General features: G+C 50.8%; 2 protein-coding genes across 2 annotated transcripts in view; one reads left to right on the forward strand and one right to left on the reverse strand.

Annotated features, from left to right (window-relative positions):
• Positions 1-71: 71 nt before the first annotated feature.
• TMEM37 (transmembrane protein 37) lies at positions 72-6,190 on the forward strand. Its single transcript, XM_010860792.1, has 2 exons — positions 72-187; positions 5,220-6,190. The coding sequence occupies exons 1-2, from the start codon at positions 167-169 to the stop codon at positions 5,808-5,810; spliced, it is 612 nt and encodes a 203-aa protein (XP_010859094.1). The 5' UTR covers positions 72-166; the 3' UTR covers positions 5,811-6,190.
• Positions 6,191-8,569: 2,379 nt separating this feature from the next.
• The window catches only part of SCTR (secretin receptor), a 75,170-nt gene continuing 64,810 nt past the window's right edge, over positions 8,570-18,929 (reverse strand). Inside the window, exons 10-13 of the mRNA XM_010860793.1 lie at positions 17,797-17,888; positions 15,766-15,892; positions 10,081-10,122; positions 8,570-8,976 (exon numbers count right to left, since the gene is read on the reverse strand). Coding sequence (XP_010859095.1) covers positions 8,827-8,976; positions 10,081-10,122; positions 15,766-15,892; positions 17,797-17,888 — 411 coding nt within the window. The 3' untranslated portion in view covers positions 8,570-8,826. The remainder of the gene's footprint in view (positions 8,977-10,080; positions 10,123-15,765; positions 15,893-17,796; positions 17,889-18,929) is intronic.

The following is an 18,929-nucleotide window of genomic DNA, read 5'->3' on the forward strand; positions in this document are numbered from 1 at the left end:
CCCTTCCCCGCTCCGCCCTTCTCCCGCCCCGCCCTCCGACCCACCCTGCGCCCCGGCGCCGCCCCCTGAGAAGAAAATTCCCAAGCCGCGAGGGTCTGCCTCAGCAGATCTGCGCTAGGGATCGTGGAGGCAGCTGGCGGGAGTTCGCGAAGAGCCCGGGCGCAGGATGACAGCCCTCGGCGTTCAGGTGAGCGAGCGGCCGCGGTGAGAGCGGTAGGAGTGCCCTGCCAGGGTCCGAGGGATAGTCAGGAAGCCACCTCGGACCACTCTTCCACCCCAGCACTGTTCTGTGGCTCGGTCTTGTCGCTTGGGTCCTTCGCACACCCGAGGCTCCCAAAAGTCTCGGGGTCGGGGGGTTGTCTTACTTCTCTTTGGGGTTCTCTGTTTCCATCGGTTAGGTTTAACAGAAGGGTCCCTCTTAAAAGGGGGCGCTTTGGGGGCGGAGAATGGACGGAATCCACTTGTAGAGTGAGGTTCGCTCCTCAGAGGAGAAGGCATGTCTCGGGAAGCCAGAACTTTCCTGAACCCAGGCCAAGAATACCATCTCCCCTACGCAAAATTGACTTTTGGGGGGACGGGGACGGGGGTGGATTCGCTGGGACGCGCGGAAACCTGGAAACAGACTGTAGTGAGGTGAGGGGCCGGCATTGCAGAGATGAGGTTTCCCAGTGATGCGAGGCGTTTGCTGGAGAACCTGCCCGTCTCCCTCCGCCCCTCTGGAGTACAATTCTCCTACCCGGCAGCCGAGCCTCCATAGCGGACGCGTCCCGCCCACGCGTGTCCCGACCTGATGGTCCTGGCGGTCAGAGCCCCGCAAACTCAGCCCGCGAGCGCTCAGAGCGCCACAGCACTGACCCCAGAGCTCCGCCCAGTTTACAGATTCGGAGACTGAGGCTCAGGTGAAGTGACCTGGAGGTGGCGGCCAGCTCAGCCCCAGAAGCGAGTGAGAACCAGACTTGGCCCGAACAGGAGAAACTCCACCCACAAGCCGCCCGCAAACCTCCTGCGGCTGGGATTCAGCAGCCCGAGAGCGGGATGCAGCGAGTTACTCCCTACTGTTCTGGGCATAATCTGAAGTCCCGACCGGTCTGCCTCCGGACCTTCTGCGTGGAGGGTGGGATCTGGTGTGGTCCCGCCTCGAAGAGCCGGCGGCCCAGCTGGGGAGAGAACTTGCAAACAGGATTTAGATGGGTCCCGGGAAGTGAGTGCTAGATTAGAAACTGCGACAGGATTAAGGGCTGGGGGAGAGCTTCTTGCCGGGCTGGGAGGGGCAGGAAGACTGGTAGCCAGGTTGAAGGACTTGATTTTTAGCAAAGGATGGAGAAGGGGGTTGGGGGTGGGCGGAAAAGATGAAGTTAAAACCCTGGAGCGCTACTGTCGGCTGGCAGGGCGGGGTTGGGGGCGCGGGCTGTGTTTGAAGACAGTCGCTGACACTTAGGAGCACTTAACACTGAACCACAGGCTTGGGACTGTTCTATGCAGTTGCGGTGTTCAGAACTCGGTTCAGCTCCACCACGAGGGCAGAAGCAGGACTAGTTATCTCCAGGGATAAATAACTTGTCAAAGAGCTAAAAACCAAGCAGACTGGCTCCTGTACCTCTCTGACCAGTGTCCTGGGGTCATGCTGGCGTGAATGGGCTTACTGTTTAGGAAGCTGTAGAAGGGATTTTCTGTGTGGCTCAGTGGTTAAAAAAAAAAAAAAAAAATCCACCTGCCCATCAGGAGACCCAGGTTGATCCCGGGTGGGGGAAGCTCATTCCAGTACTGAAATGGCAACCCATTCCAGTACTCTTGCCTAGAGAATCACAGGGACAGAGGAGCCTGGCTACAATCAGTGAGGTCCCAAAGAGTGGGATGCGACTCAGTGGCTGAGCACAGATGGATTTCCAGCTGATGAGGAGAAGGGCCTGACCTGGCCTTGGGCTAAGTGAGCAGTCGGGGGTTGGGGCAAATAAGGAGGGAGGGGTAATGTGAAGAATGAGTAGTGAGCAGCCCAGAGTGTCTACTTAGGGGTGGATGGAATCAGATGGGGTCCTGAGTTGTAGAGGAAGACAGGATCTTGGCAGTGGACTCAGCAGCCCAAGAGTGTCAAGTGACACTGTTCTACAGGTCACTAGAAATCATTCAGGGAGCTGGATGAAAAGGGAAAATGCCTCTTCCTTTTTTTTTTTTTTTTTAGTGGAGCAAGTCCAGGCCCTGAGACTAAAGTGACTTGCCCAAGGTCACAGAGCTGGGCAGGGCAGTATCAGGGACAGGGCTCAACTGCCCTCATCCTGGGTGGTCCACAAACCTTCCACTGACCATGGTGAGGCTCAACTGCCCTCCAGGAGAGGATTTCAGGCCTTAGATGGCTCAAAGCTCAGGTGTGGGGGGCAGTGGTAGGGAATGAGGACTCAAGATACCTTACTATTCCTAATATTAGGACTAGGCTGTGGTAAATCAGGACTGCTTATGTGCCAAGCATCTTTATATACATAATCTCATTTAATCCTTGGGAGTTTTATTGGTGTCAGAGTTTGAATGATGCCCTACTTTGGGATGGGAGGGGGAAAATGACCTGATGTCAGCTGTCTTTCTGAATGTCTGAGAGCATAGAGATTAAAGTCCAATCTGTGCCCAGGACAGGTGGGGCTGAGCACAGGACGGCATGTGCTTTTTCTCCAGACAGTGTGATGTCCAAGGTCAAAAGGCCTCTGGGTGCTGTATTCTTGTGACTTGTTGCCTGCGTCTGGGGTTTTCCCATCCTACAAACTTAACAACCTCTAGGGGTGTTATAACCTCTCGAGGTGCCTTCATGGCTATGCTTTCCTGCAGCGGTCACTAACCCTACAGAATGTAGATGAGAAACAAGAGTCAAGGGGGCTAATAAACCTTGTTGCAAAGACAAACACCTTTGTGGTTTGTAATCAGAGGTTTCAAAGCTCCCTTGGTTTTCCTAGCAGTAGAGCTAAATTTTCTATTGAAATCCAGTACAGACTCAGATTCCCAGTGGCTCTGGCAGGAAAAAGAGATCTGATGGGTTGAAGTGAGGGGCCCCCTGCCCCTGCTAAGAGACAAGGAGACATGGTTTGAGAACCACAGCCTAGACTCCCTCCTGAATGCTCTTTACAGCACACCAGGCTGCCTTTATGTCTGGATCTGCATCGGTGTCCTTGGGTGTCCCTCAGTCCCCTCCACTCCTTTTCCTCACCATCATACTGAGCCCCTCACACGATGGCCCAAGTCAGTATTTATTGGTAGCATGCATCCCCACCCCAACCCCCGCACATGATACAGCTGTTGAGCCGCTATGCCAGGCTTTACTGTGACGTAGGTCAATGCTCTTGGGCAGGTCCCTTGGCCTCTGTGACAGTTGCCATCTTTGCATACCCCCCATGAAGTTTCCTACTCCACCAGACTAGTTTGTTCCTTTTTTTTTTTTTTTTAATGAAAAAGCAGCTATTCCTTCTTTTTTTTAAGTGGTGGCGAGCCTAGAGGCTATTCTTGATCGCGGTGCCCAGGCATCTCATTGCAGTAACTTCTCTTGTGGAGCACGGGCTCTAGGCTTAATTGTGGCACTCGGGCTTAGTTCTTCTGGCATGTGGAACTGTCCAAGACCGGGGATTGAATGCTTGTCCCCTGCATTGGCAAGCAGATTCTTATCCACTGTACCACCAGGGAAGTCCAGACTCGGGTTTAAGGGTGAAATGGGATCCTAACTTAGGCAGAAGTGCTGAAAGCAAACAGGATTCTTTCCTGTACCCCTGGGGCTGCTAAGGTGGGCAGGTTAGCAGGCAGCCTGATGTTCCTGCTGGGGCTCTGACCACAGGGTCTCCCAGGAGCGTGGCCTTGTTTTCTGCCCCTCACTGAGGGGGTGGCCCAGGCCTGCCTCTGGAAGCCTCCGTTTGCACGTGGGTAGGGCTGACCCTAGAGTCCCCTTTTGGTTGGTTTCCCTAGCAGTGATCATCACGCTAGTTTTGAGTTTTCCGCTTTGCTTACCTCCCAAACCAAGGTGTAACCTGGGCTGCTTCCACACTCACTGTAAAGGACATAATTTAGGACTGGGCAGGGGATGGCTTAAAGGGAGCTTCGGGTGAAAGTGGCAGTGGTTGCAAACTTGACCTTCATTTATCTCATGGCTCTTGAGCACAGTGCCAGGTGCTAGGGAAAGGCCCTGGCCTCCTGGAGACCTCAGTCTCCGAGTGAGACAGTCAATAACACACAACCACTATTCAGACAGAAATAGGTAACTTGCCAGAACGGTTCCTCTGAGAGTGACCAGAGGGAGTCCCTTCTGCGTTGGGTGGTTACAGAGCTGTTTCAGTCGAGATATGAAGAATGGAGAAAGGGGGGCAGCCAGAAGAGCCTTTCAAGTAGAAGAGCCAGTAGGTGAGGAAGAAAGTTCTAGGTTTGTCCTCGGCATGGGAAGAGGGCCGTGTGCCTGAACAGGGTGGTGGGGAGGATGCTCTGGGAGGGCTTGTGGGCCATCTAAGGCCTGCTACTCTTTGAAGCATTCCTTTTGCTTCTGGGTTGGGGGACCGTGACTGGAGGGTGCCTCAGGGTTGTAACAAGAGACACCTCACTGGGCGCTTGGCCCAGGCTGCCAGGAGAGAGGACAGTGCACTTTTCAGGGCTGAAACCAGAGACTGAAGGGGAGCCCCAGGGACTCCCCTTCCAACCCCAGAAGCTGCTGGAACACTTAGTGGTGGCATGTTCTGGGTGGGGTACAGGCTAAGCCAGACTAAAGGGTAAAGTGCAAACATCACTGAGCACCTGGGTCCTGGCAAGTTCAGAAGGTACAGATTTGGATGAAACTAGGGGAGACCAGGAGCCAGGGGAGGAAACCATCACTGATGTGCTAATAACTCTGTGTAGTGTTCTTGTTTTGCATATAAAGAAACCAAGGCTGCCTGCTGGCTCAAGGTCACAACAGCCAGGTCAAACAGGTTTTCTGACTTCAGAACGGGCTAAAGAGTATAGACAGGCAAATGGAATTTGGGCTTTTTATTCATTATAAAATCATTAAAGAAAGGGCAGGGAACTCTTTACCTGATAAATAACTGGATCCACAGACAATGCTTATAGGTCTTGAATGGAGGGTGGGCCGGGAGCAGGCTGGATGGGAGATGGGTTCCAGTGGCAGTGGGAATCTGAACCGCATGTTGTGAGTCCTCCCTGAAGAGGCTGGTGGGGTGTGGCAGGGGGCCCTCCCTGACATGTTGCCCCATGCTGTCTTCCAGGCACAGAGGCTGCTGGGCCAAAGGGGGCCCCACCGGTCCTTCTTTGAGTCCTTCACCCGAGCCCTCATCACCCTGTGTACGTCCCTGGCTGTGGTCCTCTCCTCCATCTCCATCTGCGATGGCGAATGGCTCCTGGCAGGTGACCACCTCTTTGGACTGTGGCGCTTCTGCACTGCCTCCAACCAGACGGAGTTGCACTGCCTCCGAGACCTGAGTCAGACCCAGGTGCCCTGGCTGGCCTCGGGCTTGGTTGTGGCCCGCATCGTGGCCACCTTGGCTGTGGTGGTCGCCATCTTTGGCCTGGAGTTTCTCATAGTGTCCCAGGTGTGCGAGGACTCCCTCGCTTGGCGGAAGTGGGCTATGGGCTCCACCCTCCTACTCATCTCATTCATTCTCTCCTTTGGGGGCCTCCTGAGCTTCCTGGTCCTTCTCAGGAGCCAGGTCACGCTCTTGGGCCTCACCCTGATGTTCTGGAGCGACTTCACAGCTTCCTTCCTTCTCTTCCTGAATGGTATCAGTGGCCTGCACATCAACAGCATCACCCACATCAACAACAGCATGCATCCCTGGGGCCTGCCTACAAAAGTTTAGGACCTCCTCCAAGGACATCAAGTTACGGGAAAGCCTGCCTATGAAGGGACTTTTCCAGACTTCCCTGGTGATCCAGTGGTTAAGACTCTCTGGGCTTCCAACGCAGGGGACACGGGTTAGATCCCTGGTTGGGGAACTGAGTCTCACATGCTGTGCAGTGCGAGGGGTGGAAAAGATGAGACTTTTCTAATTCCAGCATGTGACATTCAAATTGATGCCTCTTGGCCTTGGTATGTTTGGGCCAGTGGTCCAGGGGTCTTTGCAGCTGGTCTGCAGCCCAGAGGTCAGGTGGGAGCCTCCATGCCACCAACTGCACCAGTTTATCCACAGCCATGTTATATAGGATGTTGATTTTACAAGAATAAACATATTTGAAAACCTTTACTTGAACCCTTCCTGGGATGGGAATAGACCAGGAAGCAGCTCAGGTCACTGCAGGTCACTGCAGCCCAGGCCGGCTGCACAGGGAAGCACAGTTCACACCTGTTTTATTGACCTGCTGGGATGTGGGCTGTAGGGTCCCTGGACCTCCTGGGACACTAAGAGTGAATCATCCTTCCAGCAAAGGGTGTCCACTTAGTGCCTAAGACTTTCTACCACCAGCTCAAAGGGCCTTTGCATTTTCCCTGCTTTAGCTTTGGTCATGCCAGGGAAGCAGAGTTCAGGATTGCTTGCATATAGTAGGCTTTCAAACCATTTGACTTTATTTGAACCCTGCCCTTTAGGGGTGCCTCAAAATCCCAGGATAACCCCCTGCTTCCAGCAGCTGGCTGTCCCTCTGAGGATTCTCCTTGTGAGTACTGCCTGAAGCCCTTCCAGGAGAGCTGCCTAACTTATAATATGTCCTCTTGATGTAGGGACTTCCCCGATGGCTCAAGCAGTAAAGAATCCCCCTGCCAATGCAGGAGACTTGATCCTTGGGTTGGGAAGATCTCCTGAAGGAGGAAATGGTAAACCACTCCAGTATTCTTGCCTGGAAAATCCTCATGGACAGAGGAGCCTGGCAGCTACAGTCCATGGTGTTGCAAAGAGTTGGACACAACTGAGCACGTGATGAATGGATCTCTGACATAGCATGTGCATCCATCTTTGGTCAGGGCCAGATAGACTCAGAGTACCATTTTTGATCCTAGAACACACTCCAGAGAGCACGTATCTGGACTCCATGGGGTACAGGGAACTGGCCAAACCTTGGATAATGATTAACAACCAGCCTAGATACAGGGGCCTGCAGGTGAAGGAGACAGGAACCAATGAAGATTTCCACCCTTGCTGGCCGCTTTATATTTTTGTGCATTAAATTGCCCCCTTTTCAGTCCCTTTTCTGCCCAGTAGGCGGGGTTTTTTTTCCCCACCCTCAGCCTATTTCATTCTATACTAGCCCCGTGCCCCTCCCTGACCTGATGAGCTCAGGCCTTCCCTGGTTCATTCTGGCCTCATGAGGTTTGGGTTTCTGCCTGCCAGGTCCTCTTTCTGGGTGCCTATACCTCGTGATTTTTTTTCTTGATTCGAAGATGCAGAGTTCATGGGGGTCTCTGGAGAAAGTTATATCAACCATACAGGCTGACATGTATTCTTAGCCCTGGAAAATGGGCAAGCTGGCCTTTTCACCCCAGGGGCGGTCTATGAGGTGAGAGAGGGTGACCTCTTTGTCTGCAGGGGTGAGATGCAGAAGTTGGGGGCCAGGGCCACTTGTCCAGGTCACCCAAAGCCAGGACTAGAGCTGGGCCCACCCACCAGCAAGATGCCCTTCCCTCTACTCTGGGGGGAGGGGTCACCTCTGCTCCTGTCCCGAATGCTTTCCCTGAGCACTGCTTTCCCTGAGCATGTAGGCAGTGCTTTGTAAAAAGGTTCAAATATTCAGTCCTTTAATCTTCACATGTCCAGCAGAGAAGGAATGCTGATATGCGAGGGAACTGAGATCCAAAGAGTTAAGGATAAGATGAAAATTCCCAGTAGGACAGGGAGACAGGCCCCCATTCATCCCGACCTGGGAGCAGGGAAGACAGACAGCCTTGGAGCGAGCCTGGGGATTTAAAATCAAAAGTCCTGCACTGAGCTGCCACTTCCAGCTGGGTATCTTGGTCAAGTCACAGGACCTTGGTGAACCAGTTTCTCTTCTGCCCCATTTGCTGCAGTACTACAGATAACTGAGGGCTCCCCTCATAGCTAAGTCGGTAAAGAATCTTTCTGCAATGCAGGAGACCTGGGTTCGATCCCTGGGTCGGGAAGATCCTCGAGAAGGAAATGGCAACCCACTTCAGTATTCTTGCCTGGAGAATCCCATGGACAGAGGAGCCTGATGGGCTACCGTCCATGGGGTCGCAAGAGTCAGACATGACTTAGTGTCTAAACCACCATTACCAAAGATAACTGAAAGCAGGAATAACAGGGTGCCTCATCCCTTGTTAGGGTCATTAAAAGGTTCCCTGTAACTTCCTCGAGTTGTCTTGAAGGCCCCGGGGTAAGAGCTGGATGGCTGAGTTGCAATGAGGGCTGGGGAGGCCAAGGGCAAGGCCAGTTTCTCTGGTTCACTGGTTATTGTTGAGTTGCTAAGTCATGTCTGATTCTTTATGACCCCATGGACTGCAGCACACCAGGCTTCATTATTCTTCACTATCTTCCGGTTCACTGGGCTTCTAAGCTTATTCCTGAAAACTGGAGCAGGGAGGTCAGGGAAGCCCCCTTCTCCAGAAAGTAGCAAGGGACATCATCCTCCACCTTGCATCTCAAGGACAAGAAGACTGACAAATACCAAGTCTCATCCCAGTTACCATTTATTCCCCTGCCCTCTCCTGGGACCCCTGAACTACTCTTTCCAGGAAACTCAACAGATCTGAATCCCAGGCCCTTTTGCTGTCCCAGGCCCCATCAGTTCTGAGGAATCATCACCACAACCCCACCCCAAGGCCAGAAGGAGGGGTGTAATAGTCACTGGAGAGACCACACTGCGTCCGGCAGAAAGGCAGGCTCTCCTACTGCAGCGGTCAGCCCTCAGGACCTAGGGTGACCAGCCTCAGATGACACTGGTCCTATGGGTGGCCCGACTCTGCTCCGAGGTGCTGGCCTTGATGCCGTTGCTAAAGGAGGAGCTGGGGGCCACGGGCCGCAATGGGAGCTCACGGAGGTGCCACTGCCGCCACTTCTTCTGAACTTCCAGCTGCACCTGCCCCCGGAGACCAGGAGTCAGTCAGGAGGGAAGGGCAATCTTTGTCCGAGTCCTGCTTTTTCCACTGGGGCCTCAGCACAGGCTCTGCCACTCCTGCCCGGAGGGCATGCTTTCCCCTCCACTCAGATTTACCATTTTCAGCCCTGACATCCATAGATACTGAGGGGCCCCTTTCCCTTGGGACCTTTCACCAGCAACCTCAGCAAACCTATCCTGAAGAAGGGGCCTGTGATCGTTCCACAATCTCCAGATGGTCACCTGGGACAATTGGACACGTCCACACGAAGCCACTGTAGCTCAGAACTCATCTAGGGACCAGGGGGCTACTCTTTGGAATTTCCTTCACAACCCCCAGCTGCAGCAGCAAAGCATTTGGGGCTAGGTTTGATGCTTGACTTTTGGAAAAAAATCAGAGGCTACTCCCATTCAAGTGGGGTGAACCAGATGATTGACAGCCACAGGAAGGGTTTGTTTGCATGCAGTACCATGTTCAACTAATGTCAACTGCACGGCCTCTGTGCCAGGAGCCTCCTGATCCGACCCAGATGCCCTGGGCAAGCGCAGAGACTGAAAGTTAAGTGTGCAGCTCCCCCAACCCTGCTCAGCAGTCATACTCTTTGGAGGTCTCTGAGGACGGAGGGGCAGACGTTTCACCAGAGTTACTCTCTTTACAGATGGGAAGCCTGAGGCCCAGATCAGGGGAGTGACCGAGGTCACTCATCAGGCAACCAGCAGTCAGCAGCCTCTGTTAGGGTTGGGGTGCCTGCACTTTCCATTTCCTGAATTTGCTGGAGGGTTAGAATCACCTGGAGTGCCTGTTAAAACATTCTCAGCCTCCAGCCCAGACCTAAGGGATGCATTTTTGCCTGTTTAGAAACAAGGTAGGACCCAGCAGTTGTTTTAACGAGGCCTCTGGGTGATTCTGTTGCTCCCGTTAAGTGAGCTCAGACTCCTGGAAGACAGATTTTGAGCCAGGAGGCCCTGGTCTCCCCCACCCACACCATACCCCGCTCCCTGCCACCCTTTCCAGGTGGCCCTTCTGAACCACAATCCAATGACAAGGGAGCTCCCCAGGCAGCAGAGCAACCCTAGAACACTCACCTCCCCATTGAGGAAGCAGTAGAGGACGGCCACCACCAGGCCCTGCGGAGGAAGCAGGGGCAACGGGATTGGTTCGGGGCTCCAGCATTCAGCCTCCTAGTCCCCTGGGGTCCTTTCATCACCAGCCCCAGGCTCACTTCTCCCCATGACTATTCCAGAGCCTTACCACATTTCTGCTACCCCAGAGGGAATAGGGGCTTCCTCTTCTGGCCTTGCAGTGCACCCAGCTGTGTTGGCATCACCCACACAGACTGAGACTCTTGGGGGCAAAAATGACCCCAGGTCCAGGGAGTTGCCCTGCGCCAGGGTGGTGTCAGTTACATTAAATGCTGCTGCTGCTAAGTTGCTTCAGTCGTGTCCGACTCTGTGCAACCCCATAGACAGCAGCAGCCCACCAGGCTCTGCCATCCCTGGGATTCTCCAGGCAAGAACACTGGAGTGGGTTGCCATTTCCTTCTCCAAGGCAGGAAAGTGAAAAGTGAAGTAGCTCAGTCGTGTCCGACTCTTAGTGACCCTATGGACTGCAGCCTACCAGGCTCCTCCATCCATGGGATTTTCCAGGCAAGAGTACTGGAGTGGGTTGCAATTGCCTTCTCCGTTACACTGAATAGAGGCTGCTAACTCAACCTCGGTGACCAGGCAGGTCATGGGAATTAGTAAGGTGGGCCATCTGGGAGAAGCAGGGAGCGGTGGCATGTGAGACTTGTCCATCCCGCCCAGAGCTCTGCTCTGACCACACAGTCACAGATTTGTCTTTCTATCTGAGTAGCTATCCCTGTTTAAACCTCTCCAGATTTCCAGCTGGTCCTGCAAACGAGCCCACTCAGGCCCAGGGGTTCACATGGCTGCTCCACCTACTCAGCTCCTGGCAGGATGGGCGTGCCTCAGGTGTCACCAAGCCCTGCTTCTCCTGGAAGGCCTCCCTTATTAAGTCCAGTGACCTGCCTGGTCCCTGCGGCTGAGTTAGCAACTTCTGCTTAATGCAACTGAAGTCTGACAGAGCTCAAGTGCAGGTCTCAGCCAGCGAACAGGAGGCCTGACTCCCCACTCACATCTCCAAGGTCAGAGGCCTCAGGGCTACGTTTGCTTTTAAGTTCCCTGGTGGGGTGGGCATCGTGCCTATCAGGACCCTCCCTCTCCAGCATCCAGACTCCTCTTTTCCCAATGGGATCCCCAGAATCCTGGCATGGAGCCCCCCAGGCAGGGACTCCAGGCTGAGATGTGGGATTTGAGGCCTAAGTCTTGTATGGAACAATGAGCTTTGAACAGGGTCTAGCAGTCTGGATGTCCAGCTCACCTAAGGACCCTCGAAGGCCAGCCTGCCCTTCCTAATAGGCTCTGCCCTCAGGCCTCCTCGGCTGGTGAGCACCCTGCCCCACAGAGGCCTGGGTACCACAGCCCTGACTGCAGGTAGCCCAACCCCTCCTCCCAGTGCCAACCAGGCCTGCTCCTGGCTACTTAAGACATGGACAGGACTCCAAAGAGGGATGAACCAGCCCCTTTATAGTGCGTTTCATACACGGAACTGCTCTGGGATCCCAGCATTCTAACAAGAGTTTTAGAGACAAATTGGAAGGATCTGCTCTGGAGTCTCAGACATGGATGATGTCACACAAAATGGGGACTATGGGGGCGGGGCAGGAACATGTACTCAGGGCAGTGGTTTCCGTTTGGCTGCACACGAGGATCACTGGGGAGTTCTGGCCCAGGTGCACTGTGTGCCCCAAATCCGAATGTCTGGGGTGGGATCAGCAGCAGCTCTGAAAGAGCCCCAGATGGTTCAAATGGGCATCAATGACTAGGAGTTGCTGTCAGAGAGTATGAAAGGCAGGCTTTGCAATAAACCAGAGCTGGATTTGGGCCACAGCTTAGCCTATGTAATCGTGGCTTCTGGGTTCCAGGTGCTTCACTTAATTCTTGCCAGATCTCTGGAAGGTAGGCAGGGAGGATCCCTGCTTCCAGGTGAGGGACTTGAGTCACAGGTTTTGGTGGGCCTGGAGCTGGAGGTCAGGCTGCTCCCCTCACTGGACCGGGGTTTCCCAGCATCAGAGATGCTGAGACACAGTCTCTCTGTTCAAGTGAGGGCCAGAGCCCTGGGTGAGGGCAGGTTAGATGTGCCCCAGGTAAGTAGAGGGTGGCCTCCCACAGCCAACAAGTTTAGGAAATACCAGTTTTATACAGTCATTACAAATGCAGTCTCTGAAGAATTTTAGTGAGCTGGAAAAATCTTCATGATGGAATGATAGAGAATTAAATATAACAAGGAGGGTTAAAAAACCATACATCATGATCTCAATTACATGTGTGTAAGTGTGTGTACATGTATATGTCTTCTTGGATAGAAAGGAGACTTAGAAGTAAACACACCATTTTAACAGAGGTTATTACATTGGGTTATAAGAGTTTGGATGAATTTGCCTTTCTATTTTAACTTCTCCTTACTTCCAAATTTTCCTCAGTAAGCAAGTATTTCTATAATTAGGAGGAACTGACTCTGCAACCCCGTGGACTGTAGCCTGTCGGGCTCCTCTGTCCATGGGATTCTCCAGGCAACACTGTTAGAGTGGGTAGCCATTCCCTTCTTCAGGAGATTGTCCCAACTCAGGGAACAAACCCAGATCTACTGTACTACAGGCGGATTTTTTACTGTCAGCCACCAGGGAAGCCCCTAATAAACTTCAGTCTTTAGAAATATATGATGGTGATAATGGTATTGTGGTTCTGCGTGTGTCCTTTAAGTTCTTGTCTTTCAGAAAGTATATACTAAAATGTTTACATTTGAAATAACATGATGGCTTGAGTTTGCTTAAAATGATGAGAGATGGGGAGTGGATGGAGGTGAAATAGGATAGGTCACAGAAGGGTAAGGGCTATATGCAGGTTCATTATATTGCTCATTTGACTTTTGTATGTGGAAAAAATTTCCATAATACAGAATTTAAAAAATATTTATTATATCACTATATATGTATAAAATATAATAAAATGATATATATGTTTGTATTTGAGCAGTGGTTCTTTTTTTTTTAAAAAAACACCCTTAAAGATCTTTTTTTTCTTTGTAAACATTCCTATGGGCTGGAATAAAGCACAAGCTGGAATCAAGATTTCTGGGAAAAACATCAATAACCTCAGATACGCAGATGACACCACCCTTTTGGCAGAAAGCGAAGAAGAACTAAACAGCCTCTTGATGAAAGTGAAAGCGGAGAGTTTAAAAGCTGGCTTAAAACTCAATATTCAGAAAACTGAAATCATGGCATCCTGTCCCATCATTTCATGGCAAATAGAATGGGGAAACAATGGAAACAGTGACAGACTTTATTTTGGGGGGATCCAAAATCACTGCAGGTGGTAACTGCAGCCATGAAATTAAAAGATGCTTGCTCCTTGGAAAAAAAGCTATGACCAACCTAGACAGCATATTAAAAAGCATAGACATTACTTTTCCAACAAAGGTCCATCTAGTCAAAGCTATGGTTTTTCCAGTAGTCATGTATGGATGTGAGAGTTGGACTATGAAGAAAGCTGAGCACCGAAGAATTGATGCTTTTGAACTGTGGTGTTGGAGAAGACTCTTGAGAGTCCCTTGGACTGCAAGGAGATCCAACCAGTCAATCCTAAAGGAAATCAGTCCTGAATTTTCATTGGAAGGACTGATGCTGAAGCTGAAGTTCCAATACATTGGCCACCTGATGCGAAGAACTGACTCATCTGAAAAGACCCTGATGCTGGAAAAGGTTGAAGCAGGAGGAGAAGGGGATGACAGAGGATGAGATGGTTGGATGGCATCACCGACTCAATAGACATGAGTCTGAGTAAGCTCTGGGAGTTGGTGATGGACAGGGAAGCCTGGCATGCTGCAGTCCGTAGGGTCACAAATAGTCAGACATGACTGAGCGACTGAACTGAACTGAACTAAAACATTCCTATGGGAACATTTAGGAAAGTGCTTTTGGTTTTCTGTTAATAAGCACGTCCCCAGAGAGGAGCCAAATGGCCTTCCATTGGGTGTAGTCTGCAGCCCTAGCCACAAGCCTAGTTCCAGAGACAGGAAGTCCTCATCTATGCAGTCCTGGGTCTCCAGGTTCTCATCAGGGTCACTACCCAATTCTGTCAGCTGGGTCAAGACCTTCCACCCATCTTTGGACAGCCCCGCCCACCTGATAAAAAGGGCCATGGTGAGCCCAACCTTCCCCCATGTTACACGGAAACTTCCTGATCCAGAGAAAAAGCTCATGGATTATACACAGAGACTAGGTCTCCAGGGGTCTGGGGTGCCGGCAAGAGTCTTTGGGCAGAGAAGAGGCTCAGAAGAGTGCAGCGGGACAGCCCTGGGGTGGGGTCTGCAGGCAGGGGTTAGGGCCAGACTGCACTCAGGAATGCGTTCCCAGTGATGTGTCTTCCCTGGAACCTGAGCAGGACAGGGGGAGATGACCCTGGGCACACCCTGTCCCGAACAGAACTCCAGGAATGAGGGAGGCACCCAGCCTCACCCTGAGGTCAAGGCCTTCCCAGGTGAGGAAGTCTCTGTGGATGGTCTGTGTGTTGATGACAAGCTGGCTTCTTCAGGAAAACCCACTGGGAGAGATTTCTCTCAGGCCCCAAAACTATAATTCTAGGTTTTCCCTGGGAACCAGGCTGCTTACATCTAAGTCTTGAAACAGAAACAGAGTGTGTTTCTGCCTCTGCTTTGGCTACCGGGAAGCTCCAGACCAAAATTTATGACACACTTCTCCCCTCTTTAGAGAACTTCATCAAATTTGTTTCTGTGTATGAACTCAATTTTGGCTTTACTTCCTTTATTCACTGATCCCTCATCTGCTTATTTTTTGTCCTTTGTATGTTTTCTCTGAAAGCTACATCATATTATTTTTGGAAGGAGATAGTTATGAGTAAATAAACAAATAACATTGTGAAGTTTGGGATTCATGTTAAAAGTCCCTTCTGACCAAATAGGTTTACTATATTTTTTAACTACACCATCTTGTTGAATTAGTAGGTATGTCGTTTCTCCTCTCCCCTTTTTCCCCTTTTTTTAAAGTTGGTTTTTATTTTTAGTAAATTGTGTATGTAATTTGTTTCAGAGAGTCAAATGTCTCTTGTCGCCAAAACAAAAAGAAAGAAAAGAAAAAAAAAACAGTAGCCTCCTGACCTCCTTGCCCCTGTTTCCTGTTCCTCAGACTTGGAACTCTCCTGACTGATTCGGCATAATGTGCTGATGTGGTTACTTCTGGATTTTTCAGCTTGGGGCTTTTTATGGACTTCCCAGTGTGCAGATGAGGATATTCTTCTACACCGCCTTCCACCCCACCCTCCTCTTCCGCTATGCTCATCTTCTTGCCCCCTCCACTCCGTGATGGCTCAGCTCAAGCCCTCAGTGCTTGCATTGTCTCTAACTACCGAGAGCTGTGTGAGCTAGTGCACCAGGGTTACATTCCTTTCTATCCTCCCTGGAGTCAGCCTCTCTCTCCTGAGTTGCATCTCCCACCCCCATATGACACGTGACTGGTGGGGAACTTGGGACCCACTGAGGGTCACACAGCACAGTGAGGTCCTGCCCCTGCCTCTCTTGGGTCTCTGCCAGATGAGGCACTCCTCTGCCTTCGGGAAGACTGGGTTTTGGCCTCTCTAAGGAGAAAGAATGCCTCCTTTCACCTTAAAGTTGCCGTCCCTGGAGCTTACCTGGAATGAGCCAAGGGCCAGTTCAAAAAACAGCTGGATCTCCATGGCATCCTCGGGGGAGAAGGCGAAGATGATGTAGTGGATTCCAAAGAGGGGGATCAGCAGGAGGGTGGACTTGGCCAGACGCCTGGGGACACAGAGGCACTGCAGTCTCGGGCAACCCCACACCCACAAGCACCCCCATCTTGCCTGACTGCAGGAGGCTCTGCCACGGTGTCCCCACTGCTTGTTTAACTTTCATTATGGAAAATCTCCAGCTCCCACATACCCAGTACCTGGATTCAATACTTATCAGTCCATGGCCACTCTCCAAACTCTTGGATTATGCAACCTTATCAGTAAAATGCTTTGAACCCATAGCCACAGGAATAACGCTATAACATATGTGCATATGTTACTATTAAGATATCACACACTGTCTAACATATTATTAGCAAAGCCACCATTCTCATTTGTTGGATAATGAATATCTGTAAGGAGAAGCTCTTTTGTTTTCTTCCCAGGGTAGGTTGCCAAATTTAGCAAACAAAAATACAGGATGCCCAGTTCAATTTGAATTTCAGATAAGCAACAGATAGTTGTTGGGTTTTTTTTTTTTTTTTTTTTTTGGTGTAGGTACCAAAAAAAACTATTAGCTATTTATCCAAGCCTCGGATTAAACTGGGCATCCTGTATTTTATCTGGCAACTTTATTCTTGATCCCCAGCATGACCCTACTTCAGAGCCACTGCTCTAAAGATACCATAGGAAAATCTGTCACCAAGTCATCCATGCCTCCGCCAGATTCTGAGAACCCAGAACATCACAGAGAAAGCCTCTGGTGGACACTGATTTATCTTTAACATTTGTCATGGGCTGAACTGTATCCCCCTCCCCACAAAAAAAATTTTAAGTTGAAGCTCTAACTAACCCCTATTACCTCAGAATGTGACTGTATATGCAGATAGGGACTATGAAGAGGTGATGAAATTTAAATGAGGCCATCAGGGTGGGACTGTAGTCTAATCAACTGGTGTCCTTTTAAGAAGAGATATGGGGATTGCACACGTATAGAGAAAAGGTCATGTGAGGACTCATCAAGAAAGTGGCTGTATACAAGCCAAGGAGTGAGGCCTCCAGAGAATTCAAATCTGCCAACACCTTATTCCTAGGCTTCTAGCCTCCAGAATAGTGAGGAATTAAGTTTCTCTTATTTAAGTCAGCCACTTAAGTCACCACTTTAGTGGTGTCTTGCTATGGTAGCCTGAGCAGGCTAATACATCATCTTTCTTGACCATCTCAAAGGTTTTAAAGTATTTTTGAATCACATTATCTTGAAAATCTGGTGAAGGTATAGTGAAAGCTGGAAAATACACAGTCGACCCTTGGCACCCATGGGGATTGGCTCCAGACCCTCTGCAGACAATGAAATCCTTGGATGCTCAAGTCGCTTATATGAAATGGGGTATTTGCTTAAATCTATGCACGTGCCCCATATATTTATAATCTCTGCTGCTGCTGCTGCTGCTAAGTCGCTTCAGTCGTGTCCGACTCTGTGCGACCCCAGAGACGGCAGCCCACCAGGCTCCCCCATCCCTCGGATTCTCCAGGCAAGAACACTGGAGTGGGTAGATTACTTATAATACCTCATACAATGAAAATGTTTTGCTTTGGATTTTTTTCCCCAAATATTTGCAATCTGCAATCCAAGGTTGGTTGAATCCTTGGATGCAAAACGCACAGATAAGGAGAGCCACTGTCCCCATAAAAACTTGAATTTGGGCCCCTGACTCCCTAGCCTTGTCCCAAGGATGAGATATTTGCCTACAGGGGTCCTGCTTAGATTTCTTTTCTCCCCATCTCCAGGGCAGTTCTATGCAGAGGAAAGGACCCACCCCTCCTTCCCTCCACCCCACAGTAAACTCCCCAGGATGAGGTCTCAGTTCTTCCTCCTCCTCTACCTCTATAGTGTTGAGCACCAGCTGGGTAAACAGTAGGTGTTCCATAAATGCCTGCTGACTGACTGAGTGCCTGTCTTTGCCTTCCACTTACTTATAATGGTTCACTTCATTTCCTCTTGTTTCTTGAGTTCTAAGTTTTCTCATCAGGATTCTTAGAATGTTTATAAAAAGGATGAAATTAATCTGTAAAACACAAGACAGAGGTGAGGCTAAAGATGATCTGCTTTCCGGCCACCTCTCCTGGCTCCAGCCCCAGGCAGGGAAGGCAGTGTAGCCACAGCAAGACGGCATGTCACGCCCTCCAGCACACCCAGTCCTGGAGAAACACACTGTCTTCCATGGCTCAGCCTCCACTCCTGGGCTGCAGGAGCTCTGAGGTCTGCTCAGTCGCAGGGTGGATCACTCACAATTGGAATGTTTTGGAATCTTATTAAAATGCAGGCCTGAGATCCAGCATTTCTAGCAAGCTCCAGGGAATGAATGCCAAAGCTGGGCCTTGGACTATGCCCAAGTAGCAAAGGCTTTACAAGCAGAGGTTCTCAAAGTTTAAGGTGCAGATTGCTGGGCTCCGCCCCCAACAGTTATGGTTTAATTTGCTTTTTTTTCTTTCTTTCTTTCTTTTATCTGCAGCTTGCAGAATCTTGGTTTCCCCACCAGGGACCAGGCCCTCGGCAGTGAAGGCCCAGAGTCCTAACCACTGGACCACAGGGGAATTTGCATTCTTAACAAGGTCCCCAGTGAAGCTGCCAGTTTAGGGACCACATTTTGAGAACCACTGCTTCAGAGACTTACAGTCATTCTGCAGCTCAATCACCAGCTCCAGGAAGCCTTCTTGATCACCTCCTTTTCCTGATTTATTGTAGTTAGGGATGATGCTACTTGTAAGGGCACTTGAAATACTTGCAAGGGGCCAAGTGCAAGCATCTGTATGTGTCCATTAACTGCCAATTCAATCCTGCCTTTCTAAAGGACAGGGACCAGAGTCTGTTGCTTTTGGCATCATTTGCCCCACTCCAGTAGTGCCCAGTGCCAGCCACACTACGAGGTTGCCCATATAGCACCCTCTGTCCTCCCCTCACCCACCAGCTCCAGAATCATTTTGCAGAAGCAGGGATCAGTGGAACTGACTGGGCGGGCACCCTCATTGTTCAGACGAGTAGCCTGGGGGCTTACGGCCACTTGCCAGAAGACACAGGATTAGTGGCGTGTCTAGGACCCCAGCTC

This window comes from Bison bison, unplaced genomic scaffold (assembly GCF_000754665.1).
Source record: "Bison bison bison isolate TAMUID 2011002044 unplaced genomic scaffold, Bison_UMD1.0 scf7180017864471, whole genome shotgun sequence".
In the NCBI taxonomy this organism is placed as follows: Eukaryota; Metazoa; Chordata; class Mammalia; order Artiodactyla; family Bovidae; genus Bison; species Bison bison.

What these genes read in the sequence shown, in the direction of transcription:
- TMEM37 (XM_010860792.1), top strand. Translation starts at nt 167, where the DNA reads ATGACAGCCCTCGGCGTTCAG. An exon ending in TGACAGCCCTCGGCGTTCAG is followed by an intron (nt 188 to 5,219) that starts GTGAGCGAGCGG and finishes GCTGTCTTCCAG; the next exon opens with GCACAGAGGCTGCTGGGCCA.